The sequence below is a fragment of the Schistocerca nitens genome, chromosome 1, assembly GCF_023898315.1.
Source record: "Schistocerca nitens isolate TAMUIC-IGC-003100 chromosome 1, iqSchNite1.1, whole genome shotgun sequence".
NCBI lineage: Eukaryota > Metazoa > Arthropoda > Insecta > Orthoptera > Acrididae > Schistocerca > Schistocerca nitens.
Genome location: NC_064614.1, coordinates 1,301,494,892 through 1,301,512,845, shown reverse-complemented (window position 1 = coordinate 1,301,512,845; position 17,954 = coordinate 1,301,494,892). Strand labels below are relative to the sequence as shown.

At 43.2% G+C, this 17,954-nt stretch overlaps 1 protein-coding gene across 1 annotated transcript in view; it reads right to left on the bottom strand.

Moving 5' to 3' along the window:
- Positions 1 to 17,954, bottom strand: part of LOC126234282 (cytochrome P450 315a1, mitochondrial) — a 177,981-nt gene that overhangs the window by 145,848 nt on the left and 14,179 nt on the right. The window contains exon 2 of the mRNA XM_049942972.1: positions 7,601 to 8,197. Within this exon, the coding sequence (XP_049798929.1) occupies positions 7,601 to 8,197 (597 nt within the window). The remainder of the gene's footprint in view (positions 1 to 7,600; positions 8,198 to 17,954) is intronic.

Genomic DNA, 17,954 nt, shown 5'->3' with positions numbered 1-17,954 from the left:
CCCACTGCCACCGCCGACCTATGTCCGGAACCCGCTACGGAACTGTCCCTGCTACCCTGCCGTACTTTACCGTAGACGTTTTACGCTGAAAGTTGTCTTCACATTATACGATTTGTATCAGAGTTGCATTTCACATACAGTATTTACGCGATCTGCTTCATTTTCAAATATATTTCGGTATTCAAGGGGCGCCTTGTCTGAAATAAAATACGAGCTTCCAAAGACACTCGCCGTCAGGAACACCGAGAAAACTGTGTACGGGAATAAAGTAGTTACATAGTTGTTAGGAAACGGGAGCTTACTGTATCGAATGAAACTCCTATAAACCAGAAGATTATTTTGAACACTGCGCAGCATTACTAGGATCTAGTATGCTCCCGTTTGAACTGACTTACCAATCCAGTTTTAGGCGAACCTACAGCCCAAACGTGGACTCTGAATTACGGTGAAACTATACAATTTTCACATCAACAAACGTTTCCAGATTTGACATAAACGGTAAGTGACAGATAAAGATCCCACGAGTGACTGAGGGTCGAAATGCAGATCTCTTTATTCGTATTCTAGCACTAGTTCACAGAGTGACCGGGTATCCGGATCATCGGTGAGCTGAATTAATGTACGTCTTACAGTGATGGCTACGAAAAAGTTCGATGTAAGTCAAGAACAAGGGAAGCAAATGTCAAAACGTTATTTCTCATTAGCTACAGTTTATCTTCCGTCGGCAAGTTTCCAGAAGGTTTTATTATCATGCTTTACCGGTACAGAAAATCAAATCGTGCTGGAAGAATAAATTACCTCTTGTAATAATTAACACGAAAATATTCTAAAAACATTAAAAACGAACATATATATACACTCTAATAAAAAGTAAATAAATAAGTAAATAAAACGACACACCCGGAAGGAATTATCCAAACGTGTCGCAAATCAGTAAATGTCCTGTACATGTACAGAAAAACAAATGATTTAAATTATAATTTCGTAAACACATACAAAAGAAGATGAAGTAAACATTCCAGAACTCGAACCGAGAACAGCAGCCAACATGAGCAACGTAGAAGTAAGTATCCTCGGAGTAGCGAAACAACTTAAATCACTTAATAAAAGCAAGTCTTCTGGTCCAGACTGTATACCAATTATGTTCCTTTCGGACTATGCTGATGCATTAGCCCCATACTTAACAATCATATACAACCGCTCGCTCGCCGAAAGATCCGAACCCAAAGACTGGAAAGTTGCACAGGTCACACCAATATTGAAGAAAGGTAACAGGAGTAATCCACTAAATTACAGGTCCATGTCGTTAACGTCGATATGCAGCAGGATTCTAGAACATATATTGTGTTCGAACATTATGAATTACCTGGAAGAAAACGGTCTACTGAAACACAGTCAACATGGGTTTAGATAACATCGTTCCTGTTTGCTTTTGTTGAGTGCTTTTGACAAGGGATTTCAGATCGATACCGTATTTCCGGATTTCCGGAAGGCTTTTGATACTGCACCACACAAGTGGCTCGTAGTGAAATTGCGTGCATACGGAATATCGTCTCAGTTATGTGACTGGATTTGTGATTTCCTGTCAGAGAGGTCACAGTTCGTAGTAATTCACGGAAAGTCATCAAATAAAACGGAAGTGATTTCTGGCGTTCCTCAAGGTAGTGTTATAGGCCCTTTGCTGTTCCTTATCTATATAAACGGTTCTCGAGACAATCTGAGCAGCCGTCTTCGGTTGTTTTCAGATGACGCTGTCGTTTATAGACTAACAAAATCATCGGAAGATCAAAACAAATTGCAAAACGATTTAGAAAAGATATCTGAATGGTGACCCTAAATAACGAAAAGTGTGAGGTCATCCACATGAGTGCTAAAAGGAATTCGTTAAACTTCGGTTAGACGATAAATCAGTCTAATCTAGAAGCCGCAAATTCAACTAAATACCTAGGTATTACGATTAGGAACAAATTAAATTGGTAGGAACACATAGACAACGTTGTGGGGAAGGCTAACCAAAGACTGCGCTTTATTGGCAGGACACTTAAAAAATGTAACAGATCTACTGAAGAGACTGTCTACACTGCGCGTGTCCGTCCTCTTTTAGAATACTGCTGCGCGGTGTGGGATCCTTATCAGGTAGGTCTGACGGAGTACATCGAAAAAATTCAAAGAAAGGGAGCACGTTTTGTATTATCGCGAAATATAGGAGAGAATGTCACAGAAATGATACAGGATTTGGGCTGGAAATCATTAAAAGAAAGACGTTTTTCGTTGCGACGGAATCTTCTCACGAAATTCCAATCACCAACCTTCTCCTCCGAATGCGAAAATATATTGTTTACACCGACCTACACAGGACGGAACGATCACCACGATAAAATAAGGGAAATCAGATCTGGTAGAGAAAGATATAGGTGTTCATTTTTTCCACGCGGTATACCAGATTGGAATAATAGAGAATTGTGAAGGTGGTTCGATGAAGCCTCTGCCAAGCACTTAAATGTGATTTGCAGAGTATCCATGTAGATGTAGACATGTAGATGTAGATATACGTAGATGATTAAAACTCCGTAAAAACTGAGTGATTGTTCCAGAGAATGAGCTGCACAAACTGAGCAAGTCATAACGCGTTGGTCCGTCTCTAGCCCTTGTGCAAGCAGTCATTCGTGTTGGCATTCACTGACAGAGTTGCTGGCTGTCCTCCTGAGGGATACCGTGCCAGATTCTGTCCAATTGGCACGTTAGATCACCAACGTCCCCAGCTGGTTGGTGGATACTGTCCACAGCGCTCCAATCCTTCTCAACTGGGGAGAGATCCAGCGACCTTACTGGCCGAGGTAGCGCGTCGAAAGAACGAAGACAAGCGGCAGAAACTGCCGCCGTGTTATCTTCCTGAAATGTGCGCACCGGTTTGTTTGGTATGAGGGGCAAGAAAATGGGGAGTAGGGTATCGTCGTCGAATCGGTGTTCTGTAACGGTGCTGCGAGTGACAGCGAAAGGGATCAAAAAATGTGTGTGAAATCTTATGGGACTTAACTTCTAAGGTCATCAGTCCCTAAGCTTACACACTACTTAGCCTAAATTATCCTAAGGACAAACACACACGCCCTTGCCTGAGGGAGGACTCGAACCTCCGCCGGGACCAGCCGCACAGTCCGTGACTGCAGCGCAGCGCCTCAGACCGCTCAGCTAATAGCGCGCTGCCAAAGGGATGCTACTATGAAATGAAATGGCATCCCAGACCATCAGTCCAGCTTGTTGGGCCTCAAGGCGAGCGGCAGTCAGCATCGTACCGCTGTTCGGGGTGTCTCCAGACACATCTCCGCTGCTCATCGGGGCTCCAAAATGTGCTCAGAATTGAAATCGGTCAGCGCAAAAACAGGAGTATCAGCCATTTGCGAGCAAAAAAATATATAAATCAAAAAGAAATCGTGCGTGTTACCACGAGAGAAAATTGAAGGATTAACTATTCAACGGATAAGAGAGTAACTCTGGTAACGCGAAGACACAGAATGTCGATAGCGTACGACCAAAAACACACTGAAGATAACAAAATATTGCCTACATCTTGATATGTACTTCTTTTAAAAAAGACAAGGGCCGTGAACGTTCTAAGACTAGAGTGTGAAAAAGCACAAGTGAAATTACACAACTGCCACTTCATAATCAGACTTAAGTCTGTGCTGTACAATCAACGTTCTGCACCGAAGTACAGCGAGGAGACAAAACTCATCCGATAGTGGTACGCACACATCCAGATGGCGGTAGCATTGTGTACACGAGGTATACAAGAGCAGCGCATTGGCGGAGCTGCCACTTGTAGCCGGGGGATTCACGTGAAAAGGTTTTTGACGTAAAAATGGCAGCACGACGGCATTTAACAGTCTTTGAACGCGCAATGGTAATTGCAGTTAGCCGGCCGGACCCTAGGCGATTGGAAAACCTTGTCCTGGTCATATGAGTTCCGATTTCAATTGCTAAGACCTCATGGTAGGGTTCTAGTGTGGCGCAAACCCAAGAAAGCCATGGGTACAAGTTGTCAACAAGACGCTGCGCAAGCTGGTGGTACCTTCGTAACGGTAAGAGCAGTGTTTCCACGGAATGTATTTGGTTCTCTAGTCCAACTGAATCGATCACTAACTGGAAATGGTTATGTTCGATTACTTGGATAGCATTTTCAGCCATTCACGGAGTTCATGTTCCCAGACGACGATGTAATGGCACTGGGCCACAGTTGTTCGCCATTGCTTTGAAGAACAATCTGGACAGTTCAAGCAAGTGATCTGGCCACACAGATCGCCCGACATGAATCCCATCGAACATTTATGGCGCATAATCGAGAGACAAATTCTTGCACAACATCCCGCACCGGCAACTCTTTCGCAATTACGGAGGGATATAGAGGCAGTGTGGCTGACTATTTCTGTAGGGGACCTCCAACGACTTGTTGTCTCACATCGGGCAGCTATATAATGCTGGGCAAAAACAACACGAGATTAGGTGGTATCCTATGAGCCGTCTCAGCTCAGTGTATAATACTATGTTACAATATGCTACGCAAAAGGCAGTTTATGACACTGACATACCAAAATCATAATTTGAAAATGTAATTAGTGTGACATTTCATATTAGGCGGAAGTGACGTTGAATGCGGAAAAGAGGCGTTAGTCAGATGAGCATATTGATCCGTCCCTGTTTGCTTTGACCAGTTCACTGACATCCCACACTGGCACTTTGAAGACAGAATAGCTGTGAAACGTTTATCAGGTCAGCAGAAACAGTTTGTTGTTCAGTCTTTGTAATTATTTTAAGCAGAGGTAAATTCAACGACACTGGAATATGAGTATTTTTCACCCTATTATAGCGAAATTTTGTTTCTCAATGTTACCAAAACTGCGATATTAGAGTTTCAATACGTGATCTTTCAAATGTATCTCGTGGCAATACGAGCCGTTTTACATACGAATGGCTAATCACGCTACTTTTGGGACGAGTGCCGCATCCTAATCACAGTTTCGTGCGTTTCCCAAAGTTCGAGTTCACGCAGATCCCTCGTGAGTGACGTCGTACGACTCCCCGTGACTCATGTGCTCGAAACCAGTACTGCGAAACCGACTATACTCTGCGCGGCACAGGGTTCATACATGTAGGGTTACTTCCAAGTACCTCAGGAGGTTCAAAAGACGGCTGCGTGAAAACTGCAAGGCACAGTGAAAAAGACAGTGGGCAGAGCACCTCTCCAAATGTCGACACGTAACAGGCGCCGTGGAGTGTTTACGCTACGGAGCAGCCGCGTCAGATCAGGCAGACAAACTGACGGCTCCGTATTGTGCCATTGAGTTAGTTCGCGCCTGTGCATAGGCATCCCAGTGAACAACTTTCCTAAGCGGGCAGCCGTCGCGCCTAACCACGCAATTTGTGCCAGCGACTTCAGTGAATTCGAAGCACGTACTGACGTTTCCCACGTCACGCACAGTATTTGTACTGAGCACACGTACTGTTAGTAGAAACTTTGGGCGATACTCTACGCACTCCTATCGGTCTCTTTTCTGTGTGTCTTGTAGTTTTCACACAGTCGCCTTCTGAAACCTTCTATTAGTATCAGACTATCACCATTCGCCATCACTCTGTCCGATTTACGGATGATATTCGGGTGAAAGACTGATGTTGTCATTCTATACCTGCCCAATTTCTTCCCTAAATTCACCACCGTGAATAAGGTGCTCTGCAATACACTTATTAGGTCCCCACTGTAATTTGTCGGACATTTCTGTGACTCTCATGCTAACCAAAGAAACTCGTGACGAACCGTGCAGCTCTTCTTCCAGTCATACGTATTTCTTCCAACTTGGCAGGAATAAAGATCAACAATATCAGTGTACTTCAAGTTCCTAACGACACAAAAAAGAGCAGGTCATTCTCGTCTTCATGAGGAGTCGTCGAACAAACACACAAAAATTTTAGACCTCACGTCGGTCTGTTGTAGAATTTTGGAGACAGGGTGTTTCTGTAGGAGCGTGCAAAAATTTAACGGGACGTAGGGGAAGCTCCACTGAACAATTTGAGGCTGGGAAACTGGGGTCGAAGATGCAAGCTTAAGGAGATAACAGGAATAAAATAACGATCATATGTGTGGTGTCACCGCTAGACACCACACTTGCTAGGTGGTAACTTAAATCGGCCGCGGTCCTTAGTACATGTCGGACCCGCGTGTCGCCACTGTGTGATCGCAAACCTAGCGCCACCACATGGCAGGTCAGAAGACACGGACTAGACCTCGCCCCAGTTGTACGGACGACATTGCTTGCGACTAGACCTACCAAGTCTTCCTCTCTTTTGCCGAGAGACAGATAGAATAGCCTTCAGCTTAGTCCATAGCTACGACCTAGCAAGGCGCCATTTGTATCAGTGCTTATAGCTTACTAATATTCAAGAGAGATGTATTCCAACAAGAGAATAAAGTTAAGTAACAAACATCTACGTACTTTTCTTCTTATTCATTAATAAGTCTCATGTTCCAGAACTTCAAGCCCGTCTGCGTTAGTTTAGCGTGCACCTAGCTACCTCATTGTGTCTATGCTGTATGAACTAGACACAACAATATGTATTTTTTTTATTTACATTAGATAACTGCAAATGCCATCACTGATGAAATGAACATACCATTTGTGCCATATATTACAAAATGTGCTGAAACTGACGGCCATCGACATCAATGTAAGCATGACGTCGGCGAAAAAGATACTGACGCACCCTAACAATTGTTCTTGGGAGCTACAATTCTCGCAAGTAATTCATCTTTGCATCCACTGGGGCTCATAGGAAATATTGTAGAATACGTTTTTGAAATGCACTGAGAATTGAATGGGTCTGTCGCTGATGCATAGCCCGTTCTGACTTGGGACACAGCAAATACGATGCAACAGATCCATGACTTCCTGGTAATCAGGCTGCTCGTCTTCAAATTCAAATGGCTCTGAGCACTATGGGACTTAACATCTGAGGTCATCAGTCCCCTAGAACTTAGAACTACTTAAACCTAACTAACCGAAGGACATCACACACATCCATGCCCGAGGCAAGATTCGAACCTGCGACCGTAGCGGTCGCGCGCTTCCAGACTGTAGCGCCTAGAACCGCTCGGCCAAACTGGCCGGCTGCTCGTCGTCCTTGTTTCCTTGTAGGAAACAAAGAGTGTGCATATAAGTAAACGTGTAAGCTTGTACGCATGTTCAAATGGCTCTGAGCACTATGGGACTCAACTGCTGAGGTCATTAGTCCCCTAGAACTTAGAACTAGTTAAACCTAACTAACCTAAGGACATCACAAACATCCATGCCCGAGGCAGGATTCGAACCTGCGACCGTAGCGGTCTTGCGGTTCCAGACTGCAGCGCCTTTAACCGCACGGCCACTTCGGCCGGCTGTTATTGTCTGTAAAATGCAAATAATAATAATAAATAAAAAGCTGAAGATAATGGATAAGCAGATGCTGTGAACTGCTTACATACTGTACCAATTTCATTGCTATAAAGTACGTCCGTGTAGAGGTACGTGCTCAGAGAAATGACAAGTGTGGCAGTGGTGCGCGCGGGACTTACATGAAGAAGAGCCCCCGCTTGTAGCCGTAGATCTCGTTGTAGAGCAGCCAGGACTCGGGCACGATGTGGGCGGGGTAGCGGCCCTCGACGGAGAAGACGCGCCGCATCTCGTTGGCGTCGGCGACGAAGACGGCGTCGACGGGCCCTATGGAGTCTCGGAAGACGGGCCCCAGCTCGCGGTGCCGCCGGTCGACGTAGCGGTGCAGGCGGGGGGCGGCGCCGGCGGCCAGCAGGTCCAGCGTGGTGCCGAGCAGCGGCAGGCCGCGCGGCGACGGCGGCGGCGGCGGGGGCGGCGGCGGCTGCTTCTGGTGCTGGTGCGGCAGCGCTCGCGCTGCCCACGCCGAGCCGCGGCACCACACGCGCACCCGGCTCCACATGGCGAAGGCGAGCGCCGGACCGGCGGGCTGCGTCTGCCGGCGCCGCCGTCGCCGCCCTGAAGGACCCCGCCGGCCGAGGGGGGCGACCGCCGCGCCCCTGGCGGCCGCGCGCCGAACCCGGCCGGCAGCCGCGCCGCCGGCGGGCAGCGGGTGACTCGGCCGCCGTTTCGCGTCTACGTCTAGTCGTTGGCAAAAGTTTCTCGTCTCTAGTTGGATGATCCTGACAAGGACGGTTATTACTTATGTTTCCCGGCATACTGTACAGTGTGTCCGAAAAGTCTTTCCCTGGTTACATAAATTGATAACTCAGGCTAGAAGTAAGATACAAATACGAAACTGGTGTCTAATTGTTAACAAACTATCAAAACTTTTTTCAAAAAAATGTTCAAATCTGTGTGAAATCTTATGGGACTTAACTGCTAAGGTCATCACTCCCTAAGCTTACACACTACTTAACCTAAATTATCCTAAGGACAAATACACACATCCACGCCCGAGTGAGGACTTGAACCTCCGCCGGGACCATCCGCAAAGGTTTTATCACACATCAGTAAACTTCCACATGAGCACCCTTGGTAGCACGTAGCACATCTAGGCGATATTCAGTTTCCGTCCACACATTAGCCAACATCACTGGAGGGATCGATTCAACGACTGTGGTTATCCGTTGGGCACGGTTTCAAGATCTGGTACACGTGTTCGGTAGACCTCGTCCTTGACATAACCCCATAAAAAGAAGTCTAATGGGTTATATTGTAACAAATAAGCCCTCGGTCACAAATATTAAGTCAAAATTGACCTGGTTTCGACGCTAGTATGAGCGTCGTCTTCAGAATTAGACTAACTGTACTAAAACATTAGATATATAGAACATTAATAAAATTAAAGTTTGTACTGACTCGAAAAGATGCAGTACTTACAAGTGTTCATGACGTCGCCTTTCCGGCTTACATCTTTTTTAATATGTGACTTGTAAGTACTGCATCTCTTCGAGTCAGTACAAACTTTAATTTTATTAATGTTCTATATACCTAATGTTTTAGTACAGTTAGTCTAATTCTGAAGACGACGCTCATACTAGCGTGTAAACCAGGTCAATTTTGACTTAATATTTGTGACCGAGGGCTTATTTGTTCCAATATAAATGTGACACGGTCACTGAACCTTAGCAGCTATGTTCAAAGTTTTATAAAGTCTAATGGGGTTATGTCACGAGAGCGCAGAGGCCAAACCGTTGGCCCAACACGACCAATCCATCGCCCAGGAAAGGTCATATCGAGATAGGCACGGACGTCCAAACCCCAATGAAGCGGTCCACCGTCTTGCTGAAACAAGACATCGGGGTTATACTGAAGCAGCTGAGGAACAGCATACAGTTGCAACGTGTCCAGATACACTGCAGATGGTAGCCTCAGCGAAGAAGAATGGCCCGATAATTCGATCGTGCAATAGCGCGCACCAAACGTTCACCTTTGGACTGCCTCTGGTGCGCTCCATGACCTCGCCAGGGGGTTGTGAACCCCAAATGCTTCCTGTGGTATCACCGCCAGACACCACACTTGCTAGGGGGTAGCCTTTAAATCGGCCGCGGTCCGTTAGTATACGTCGGACCCGCGTGTGCCACTATCAGTGATTGCAGACCGAGCGCCGCCACACGGCAGGTCTAGCCTAGAGAGACTCCCTAGCACTCGCCCCAGTTGTACAGTCGACTTTCCTAGCGATGGTTGACTGTCTACATACACTCATTTCCAGAGACGACAGCCTTCAGCTACGTCATTTGCTACGACCTAGCAAGGCGCCATATTCAGTCAATATGAATCTATTCTGAACATATAATATTGTGAATCATGTACCGTCTAGAGCGACGTTCATCATTAATGGATTAAAGTTAAGTATCAAACTAATTCCGTCCGCTTTCTGAGTTCTAATTCCTTGTCATGTTCCAGACCTCACGTCAGTATAGTTCTTTCCTCCTCACGCCAGCCTGCGTGAGCTAAAACGCGTGCATTTCGGCCTCCCTTAGTAACACGGTGTTGGCTCTTCTGCCAACACAACACGCACATTATGGCGATTCACTACTCCACTGACAAAAAAGGTCGCTTCGTCGGAAAAGGCATTTCGTCTGAGATAACCATCACTGTCCTCAATACGTGACAGCGTTTCGACCGCAAAGTCATATCGACATGTACTGTCATTGGGCAACAAGGCCTGAACGATATGCACTTTCTATGCACTAAACAATAAACGTTTGTGTAAAATGTCATGGAGAGAGCTTTCTAGCATCTGTAATTCACGTGAGGCCCTGCGCACCGATTTCTTCGGACTTCGCAGAAAAGACTGCCTTACAGCTTCCACCCTATCTGCTGAGGTTCTTGGTCGACCAGACCTCGGGAGGTCAGCAACCGATCCTGTATTCTTGAATTTCTCATACCTGGCTTTAAACCTCTTGACATCAGATGGATTCCTTCCAAATGTTGTCTGGAAGTGTCTCTGCACTGTGGTTGGTGATGGTGTCTAACAGTACCACAGGACACACTGTGCCTTCTCCTGATTGGTTAACATGGCTTCTTGGGCACTGCACCTCATCCACTACTTGCGTACTGCGAACCTAAAACAGAAAAAAAAACTTGTATAGTTGTAAAACAATTCGACACAAATTTCATATTTGTATCTTACTTCTAGCCTGAATTATCAATTTGTGTAATCAGGTGAAGACTTTTCGGACACCCTGTACATCACCTATGGCACTGTTGCTCGTTTAGCACCATCCAGGGGTCACGTGTAGAGTAATGTAGGTTATTCCTACGGACGTGACCAACGATCGACCCCCTGGAAGCATGAATGGTCAACAAAAACATTGGGAACAAGAGCCCATCACCTTGATCCCACAAAGAAACCAAAAGGTTTTGACCTACCGAGGAACCTTTGGTGCCGCCTCAACCGGTTAAGGACTGGACATGGTTGTTGTAGATACTTCAGGTACAAATGGGGCTGCATCAGTTCACCAATGTGTGAATGTAATCAAGAAGAGCAGACAATTGTACATTTAGTCCAACGCTGTTCACTTCATTCATACCCTGGAATTCCCGATGACTTGTTCACTCTCACGCTCAGCTTAATTAACTGGTTAAAAAACACGGACTTTAAGGTTTAATCTTGTCTTATATCATAAGTATATTGTATAAAATCATTTGCCTTATATCAACTGTATATTGTATAAAAAAATCACCATACGATAAAATAAATAAATGGTGAAAGGTCTCTGTTGGATTCCTTTCATGTTAATTTCTTAAATCTGTTGTCATTTACGGCATAAATACCTCTTCTAAATTTACTGTGTGTTTCTATCTGGGAGGAGACTGAGCAGTGAAACGTGTGACTTTTACACAGAAACAAGAACGATTTGTCACACTACTACACTTTAAAACACAGTTTATATGTAATTCATGTCACACAGTCTCATATGGAACCTACATCCGCTTTCTTTTATATACTGTATGTGATAAGATACTGTCATCCCCCTTCCCTTCTGTGTGAAATAATGAATGAGCAAACGTATTTCTAGTTGCATGCTTGATGGTAGCAGACAAGCCTGTCTGCTAGAGGACAGTAGGACCAACATCGGAACAGGTAGCTACGCTTTCTGGAAGCAAAGAGGTTTCTATTCTTAGTATGGTCCTGTCCGTCCCTTGTCATGTTGGCATAGGAAGCTGTCTCTCTGGTCACTTCCGTTTGTATCTGGAAAGCACGCTCGGTAGGAGCGCAGGTCAGTCTGTCCGCGGCGAGCGTCTGAAGTGGTAAGATCTCCGGCTAAGCGCGTGTCTGCTAAGTCCGTAGGACAATGGATTTCTTAAGTTCAGCCTAACTGAAAATTTAATCACCTTTATTTCAGGTTTAGCTCTAAAATATCTAATGTGATCTTAAATTGCAACGCAGTGTGATTCGAGTGTACAGTTCAGAATATATTCCGGTAGTTGCTTTGTCACTACTTTGTGAGTAAAGTGGAACCACGTGTTGATCAGTAACTCTAACTAGCATCATCAATCTTCAATGCGAATGTGCGTGAGATTAGAACGTCTCGTCTTGACAATATTTTTCAATATAGCAACTTTTCTTTATGTTCAACCCACGTGGGGTGTACTTTGCGAGACCAGTACCACGTGCTTATATAACTGTTTGACCCATCAGCTTAATGGTAAGACGATAGTAACCAGTTCAAGGTTTTTCTTTAGTAAATTGCGTTTCGATGTAATCTATTTTAATTATCAAAGTTATTGTGGAGTTACACTCTTTGTGTAAACCAAGTTGACCACGTGAAGCATGTGGTGTAATCATCAAAGTAGCCCTCAGCTATTCTTTTCGGGAAGATTTCGCAGAGAGTTAGTATGAATTTAGTATACCAGTGTGTGGTAATTACATGACGGACAGGATTGCGCTACGAACGTAACTTCTTTGGATGAAAATTGAATCGGTTGGTTGTGGTTAATTTCCTCTTGCATATGTTCCAACGTTCTTTGTGTGTTATTTTATGAATGCAGTGTTGTATGTAGTCTCCCAATCTTGGCTCCCTATTTGATGTGTTCCGTAAGATTACAAACTCACATTTTCACAGTCCTAAATAAGGCACCAGGCACCAGCTTAGTTATGACTCACGTTTAATATGCTGAAATTTCAATGACCAATGTTAAAATAAATTTCCAAATATAAACTGATTCAATCCTTTTTATTCAATCTCTCTTATATATATATATATATATATATATATATATATATATATATATATATATATCACCGGTTGTCGTATGACTATTAAAAGATTATAATTAATGTTAGTCTGGTTGGGAATTCGGTAAGCTAGACTGGATGCCTGGTAAAAAACAGTTGCTCAGTAATGCAAGGTTAACTTCCCCAGACAGCTCACAGCTTTAACCTGCTTTTATTGTCTATCAGTACCGCTTTCATAGCAAATTAAAATAACAACGTTACAATGGACAAAAGTATTCATACCCCGTGTAGAATTACTATATGTATTAGAATTATAGAGTATAAATATGTGTGGAGTGAGCATTCGGATGCGCAGAACGAGAAATCTGTCGGCAACTACTCCTGCTGCTCAAGTCACGTGGTTTTGGGACGGGGCATGTTAGTCCGTACTGCGCTTAGCGTATTTTGACTGTTATTACTCCGCTAGAACAGATAGATCACCTTCAGAAGTATCCTGAGACTTTCTATATGCTTTTCATGAACATCTTAAAAATTTTATACCTGCAACTGAAATAGTTTTAAAGCTGTGAAGATCAAGCTTATTGTGCTTTTTCGTCACAGTACCATAGCTCAGTTCCACTTTACTTACGGTTTTTCGGGTCCGGGAAAAGAAGTGACAGCCAACAATATCTTTTTAGGTTTTCTATGGCACTTATTCATGTAGTCGAATCTCCGTTGTAATTAATTACGTCACAATGACATTATTGGGCGCCGATGCATTACAGGAAGGGGGGGGGGGAACGCATTTGTAGCAATGAAATTGTTAATGTAAATAAGAAATTTACACTACATGCTTTATTTATTTGACAGCGAACAATATCTTTTTAGGTTTTCAGTTGCACTTATTCATATTATCGAATCTTTGTTCCAATAAATTACGTTACAATCCCACTGTATTAGGCGCCGCTGCATCACGAAAAGGGGGAAAATCGCATTTGTGGCAATCAAATTGCTACAGTAAGTAAGCAATTCTCACCATCTGCTCATCCATTATCTTCACTTTTTTTATTATTTATTTATTATTATTATTAGTTTTTTGCTTTTTACAGACAGTTACACAATAAGAACTTAGTACTTACGTACGAACAAGGGTTTGAGGACCTGGATAAAGTGGAGGAAGTTAATCACACTTTTTTACATAAATGTTATCTGCAGATAAACATAGCACGAATATGTAAACATTGACTGGCAGCTTAAACGCACTTGCAAATTTATCTAGCATTTCTTTCGTAAGCAAACGGACAAAAAAAATCACAGAAATCTGCTCTACGACAGAAGACATAATACCGCGTCTCGATACTTGTAAAAATATAAAGGGCCTCACATCAATATGATATTAACTACTAGAGATTTGTTGTACGTACCTATGAAAAGTAACTGGTCCTACTTTATCGTACTTCTCTTTACATCCGTAGCAGCGACAAAACTGCACCATGGCTGTTATTACCACTAAAACGTGTAGAAACGTATGTAAAAACAGGCGAATACGAGTAACATTAAAGTCTCGCTGTGAAACGTCCCCTTAAAAAAACTAATGAATTACTGTGCTGATAAACCTCTCCGTTATTTGATATTCAAACAGCTGAGCAAAACTGAACGTACTCAGACATTTCTCTCTTTACTTATTCTGATCATCACTAAACTGACACACAATATTTATTTTTAGCGCAACGCAATCTGACTTCCAATAATCCCTACAAAAGAATGGCCCTGACTAACAATAACCTATACCTTTCATGAATCACTTACCTCACAAAAATCTTCGTTACTCGAACTACTGCAATACAGCGAGCGCCACTACTGCCAGCTAAATAAAAGATTCAAACTTCTGAAGGCACTAACTACTGATAGGCATAGTTAGCAAATGAAAGATTTTGATAGAGAACAAACAATGTATTTACCACGGGAGTGCAAACGCGACCTCCCACCCCTTTATCCGCCATGATGAATCTCGAGCTGTGACGTCACCTGGCAGCTACTGCAGTTTGTTTACAACGGTGTCGCTCAGTGATTCTATCGAAGGCGTGCATGTGAGTTCGTGTTACACGTTAGTTTGTGTGTAATTCTTGTCCTGACGAGTGTTCAGTTGGAAAGGGATTGTTCCGTGAGTCTTGTAGCTTCGTTCTAATAATTATGTCTACAAATACGTCGTATTGTGCAGTTGCTGAATGTAGTAATAGTGGACGTAAGACTGAAGGCGTAATTTATCATCGTTTTCCAAAAAATGTTGAACTACAGCGTAAGTGGATTGTTCGTTGTAAACGAGAGGACAAAATGTTAATAATGCAAGAGTTTGTTCTGAATGTTTTTGTGAAAGCGATTACAAACGAGACTTGCAGAATGAATTGTTAGGTCTACCTACACGGAAACTGCTACAGGATAATGCTGTTCCGTCTCTAAAAATACCAAACTGGCACGGAAATGTATTCGAAGTTCCAGGTCCCAGCGCCGCGAATGTTACCGGTAGTGTTCGAACAGAGAGAGAACGTCGCTGTGACACTAGAACAGTCAAAAAAAGAGCTCTCTCAACGTTGAAATGTTTATCTCCCAAGAAAAGTAAGCTGGACAAATCCAGCAACACAGACGTTTTTACTGATCCGCTAATTTCACTTAAAGACCAGGAAATTCAAGCACTGAAGAAAGAATTGGTTTGTTTGAAGATTAAAAATGTTCGACTGGAACAAAGAATTAAGTCCATGAAAGAAGTTATAAAGCAATCTACATCTATAAAACGTAATGTGTCTCACACTAAGAAGCACAAATGTGTATGCCCGGATGTGAGAAGTACACTTTCTCAGTGTTTCACACCAGGACAAATTCGTTGTATGTTAAAGAAGAGGAAGCAAGTAAAGTGGTGCTCAGAGGACATTGCAAATGCTCTCACATTGAGAGCTTTGTCTCCTAAAGCATATGCCCACCTGAGGAGGAAGAATTATCCTTTTCGCTGCAGGTCAACACTCCAGACATGGACGAAACAGTTCAAGTGCCAACCAGGTATTTTGAAACCAGTTTTGGAGTTAATTAAAGGTAGGTCAGAAATGTTCACATCATTAGAGGCGATTGGTGTGCTAAGCTTCGACGAGATGAGCATTGACGGTCGTGTGACTGACGATTCGTCCGACGATGTAGTACTCGGACCACACAACAATGTCCAAGTCGTCATGGTTCGCAGCTTGTTTTCAAAATGGAAGCAGCCAGTGTATTATGACTTTGATGTTGCAATGTCTAGTGATTTGTTGCAGAATGTCATAAAAGAAGTTGAAACAGCAGGAATCCGTATCGTAGCTGTTACGTGTGACTTGGGACCAAGAAATATGAATGTGTGGAAGCAACTTGGTGTGTCTACATCCAAGACATTCTTTTCAAACCCTGTCGATCATAGCAGAAAAGTCTGGGTTATTTTTGATGTTCCACATTTGCTTAAGTTATTAAGAAATCATTTTCTTGATGACGGAATCACTTTGCCTGATGGTACTGTGATTACAAAAATCGTTATAGATCATCTTCTTCGACATCAGAAAGGCGATCTTTCGATCAATCACCACATATCGGAGGTTCATCTTAACGTTAGTGGACGTGACCGTCAGAATGTCCGAAGGGCTGCACAGATATTTTCGCGTCGCACTGCCCAAGCTGTGAGATATGTTCTGCATAAAGATCGCGAAGGAAGCTCCATTGAGCTCGTGAGCGACGTTTTCGATGTGCTGAATTCGAGATACCCTCAAGGTGAGAAAGCTCCCCTTAGAAGTGGTTACGGGTTTAACATCGGAAGTCAGGAAAACTCTGTAAAAAGATTTCTTGAAATGTGTTCTAATATGCGAGTAGTTTCAGAAGGGATTCATTATATCAATAAATTCACTTTTTGGACTTTACAATGATATGAAAAATTCCGGAGCTACTTATATATTGACAGCCAGACTTAATCAAGATTGTCTGGAAAATTTCTTTTCCAGAATCCGTGGCCTTGGTGTCTTCTACAACAATCCCACTCCCTTCGAGGTGAAAAACAGAATTCGTTTATTGATACTGACTAGAAGTGCAAGTGAAATACCTTTGTCTTCTGGTGCTTCGACTTCAGAGGACAGAAATGAGAATTCTGCTTCTGAAAACTATCCGACACCAGCTGATGAAACTGAGGAAGATTTTGCACGTTTTCTCTCGAGTGAATTATGTATAACAGTAACTGATAAATTATTTGACGTCGCTACAGATGACGAAAACTTTCTCTTAGATTTCGAGCTTAGTGATTCAGTGTGTACCAGTGAAGACGTGAATGGTGATGCTTTAAAATATCTAGCAGGATATATAGCATTCAAGTGCAAAAACGTTGACAGTTCTTCGGGAAATACAGCAGGGCAGTGTGTTGTTGATACAGAATTAAGTCTGAAGCAAGACTGGATTACTATTATTTCAAAAGGGGGCCTCATTTCTCCCTCTACTGATTGGTTTGCTAAAATACGTGAATTAGAAATTATATTTGCTGCTTTTCATGGATCAAATATTTCTCATTGTAATAGAGTGATGGCAGTCTTAGCAGATCATATAAGTGCGAAATTTCCCGAACTTAATAGCAAAATAGTTCAGTTATATGTCAGAACAAGAACTTTTATACGGATTAGACATTTAAACAAAAGAGCCAAAATTGATGCAATGAAACGGAATTCGGCAAGGAAGAATCGGCTCTGGTCAGCGTCGCCTTCAGCATCTTCGATGTAGCTTCTGCATTAGCTTTGTAAGGTAAGTTCGAAAACATGTGTAAAATAGGCAGTACCCAAATAAACATTTACCGTAGTCAGACGCCTAAAAGACGAGCATGAATGCGGATGCGAACATCGGCCACTAGTTTTGCGTGGCTATATATCATCAAATGGTTCAAATGGCTCTGAGCACTATGGGACTAAACATCTGAGGTCATCAGTCCCCTAGAACTTAGAACTACTTAAACCTAACTAACCTAAGGACACCACACACATCCATGCCCGAGGCAGGATTCGAACCTGCGACCGTAGCAGCCCCGCGGTTCCGGACTGCAGCGCTAGAACCGCACGGCCACCGCGGCCGGCTGTGATATATCATCATTGCTACTAATATTTAACGCATTTCTTTCGGAAACCTTGTATATAATATTAACATGAAGTGTGTTCAACCCTGTGAGCGCGAAACTTAAAGTTATATGAGAAGAGACGTGAAAACAGTTATTTTGCAAACTCTCA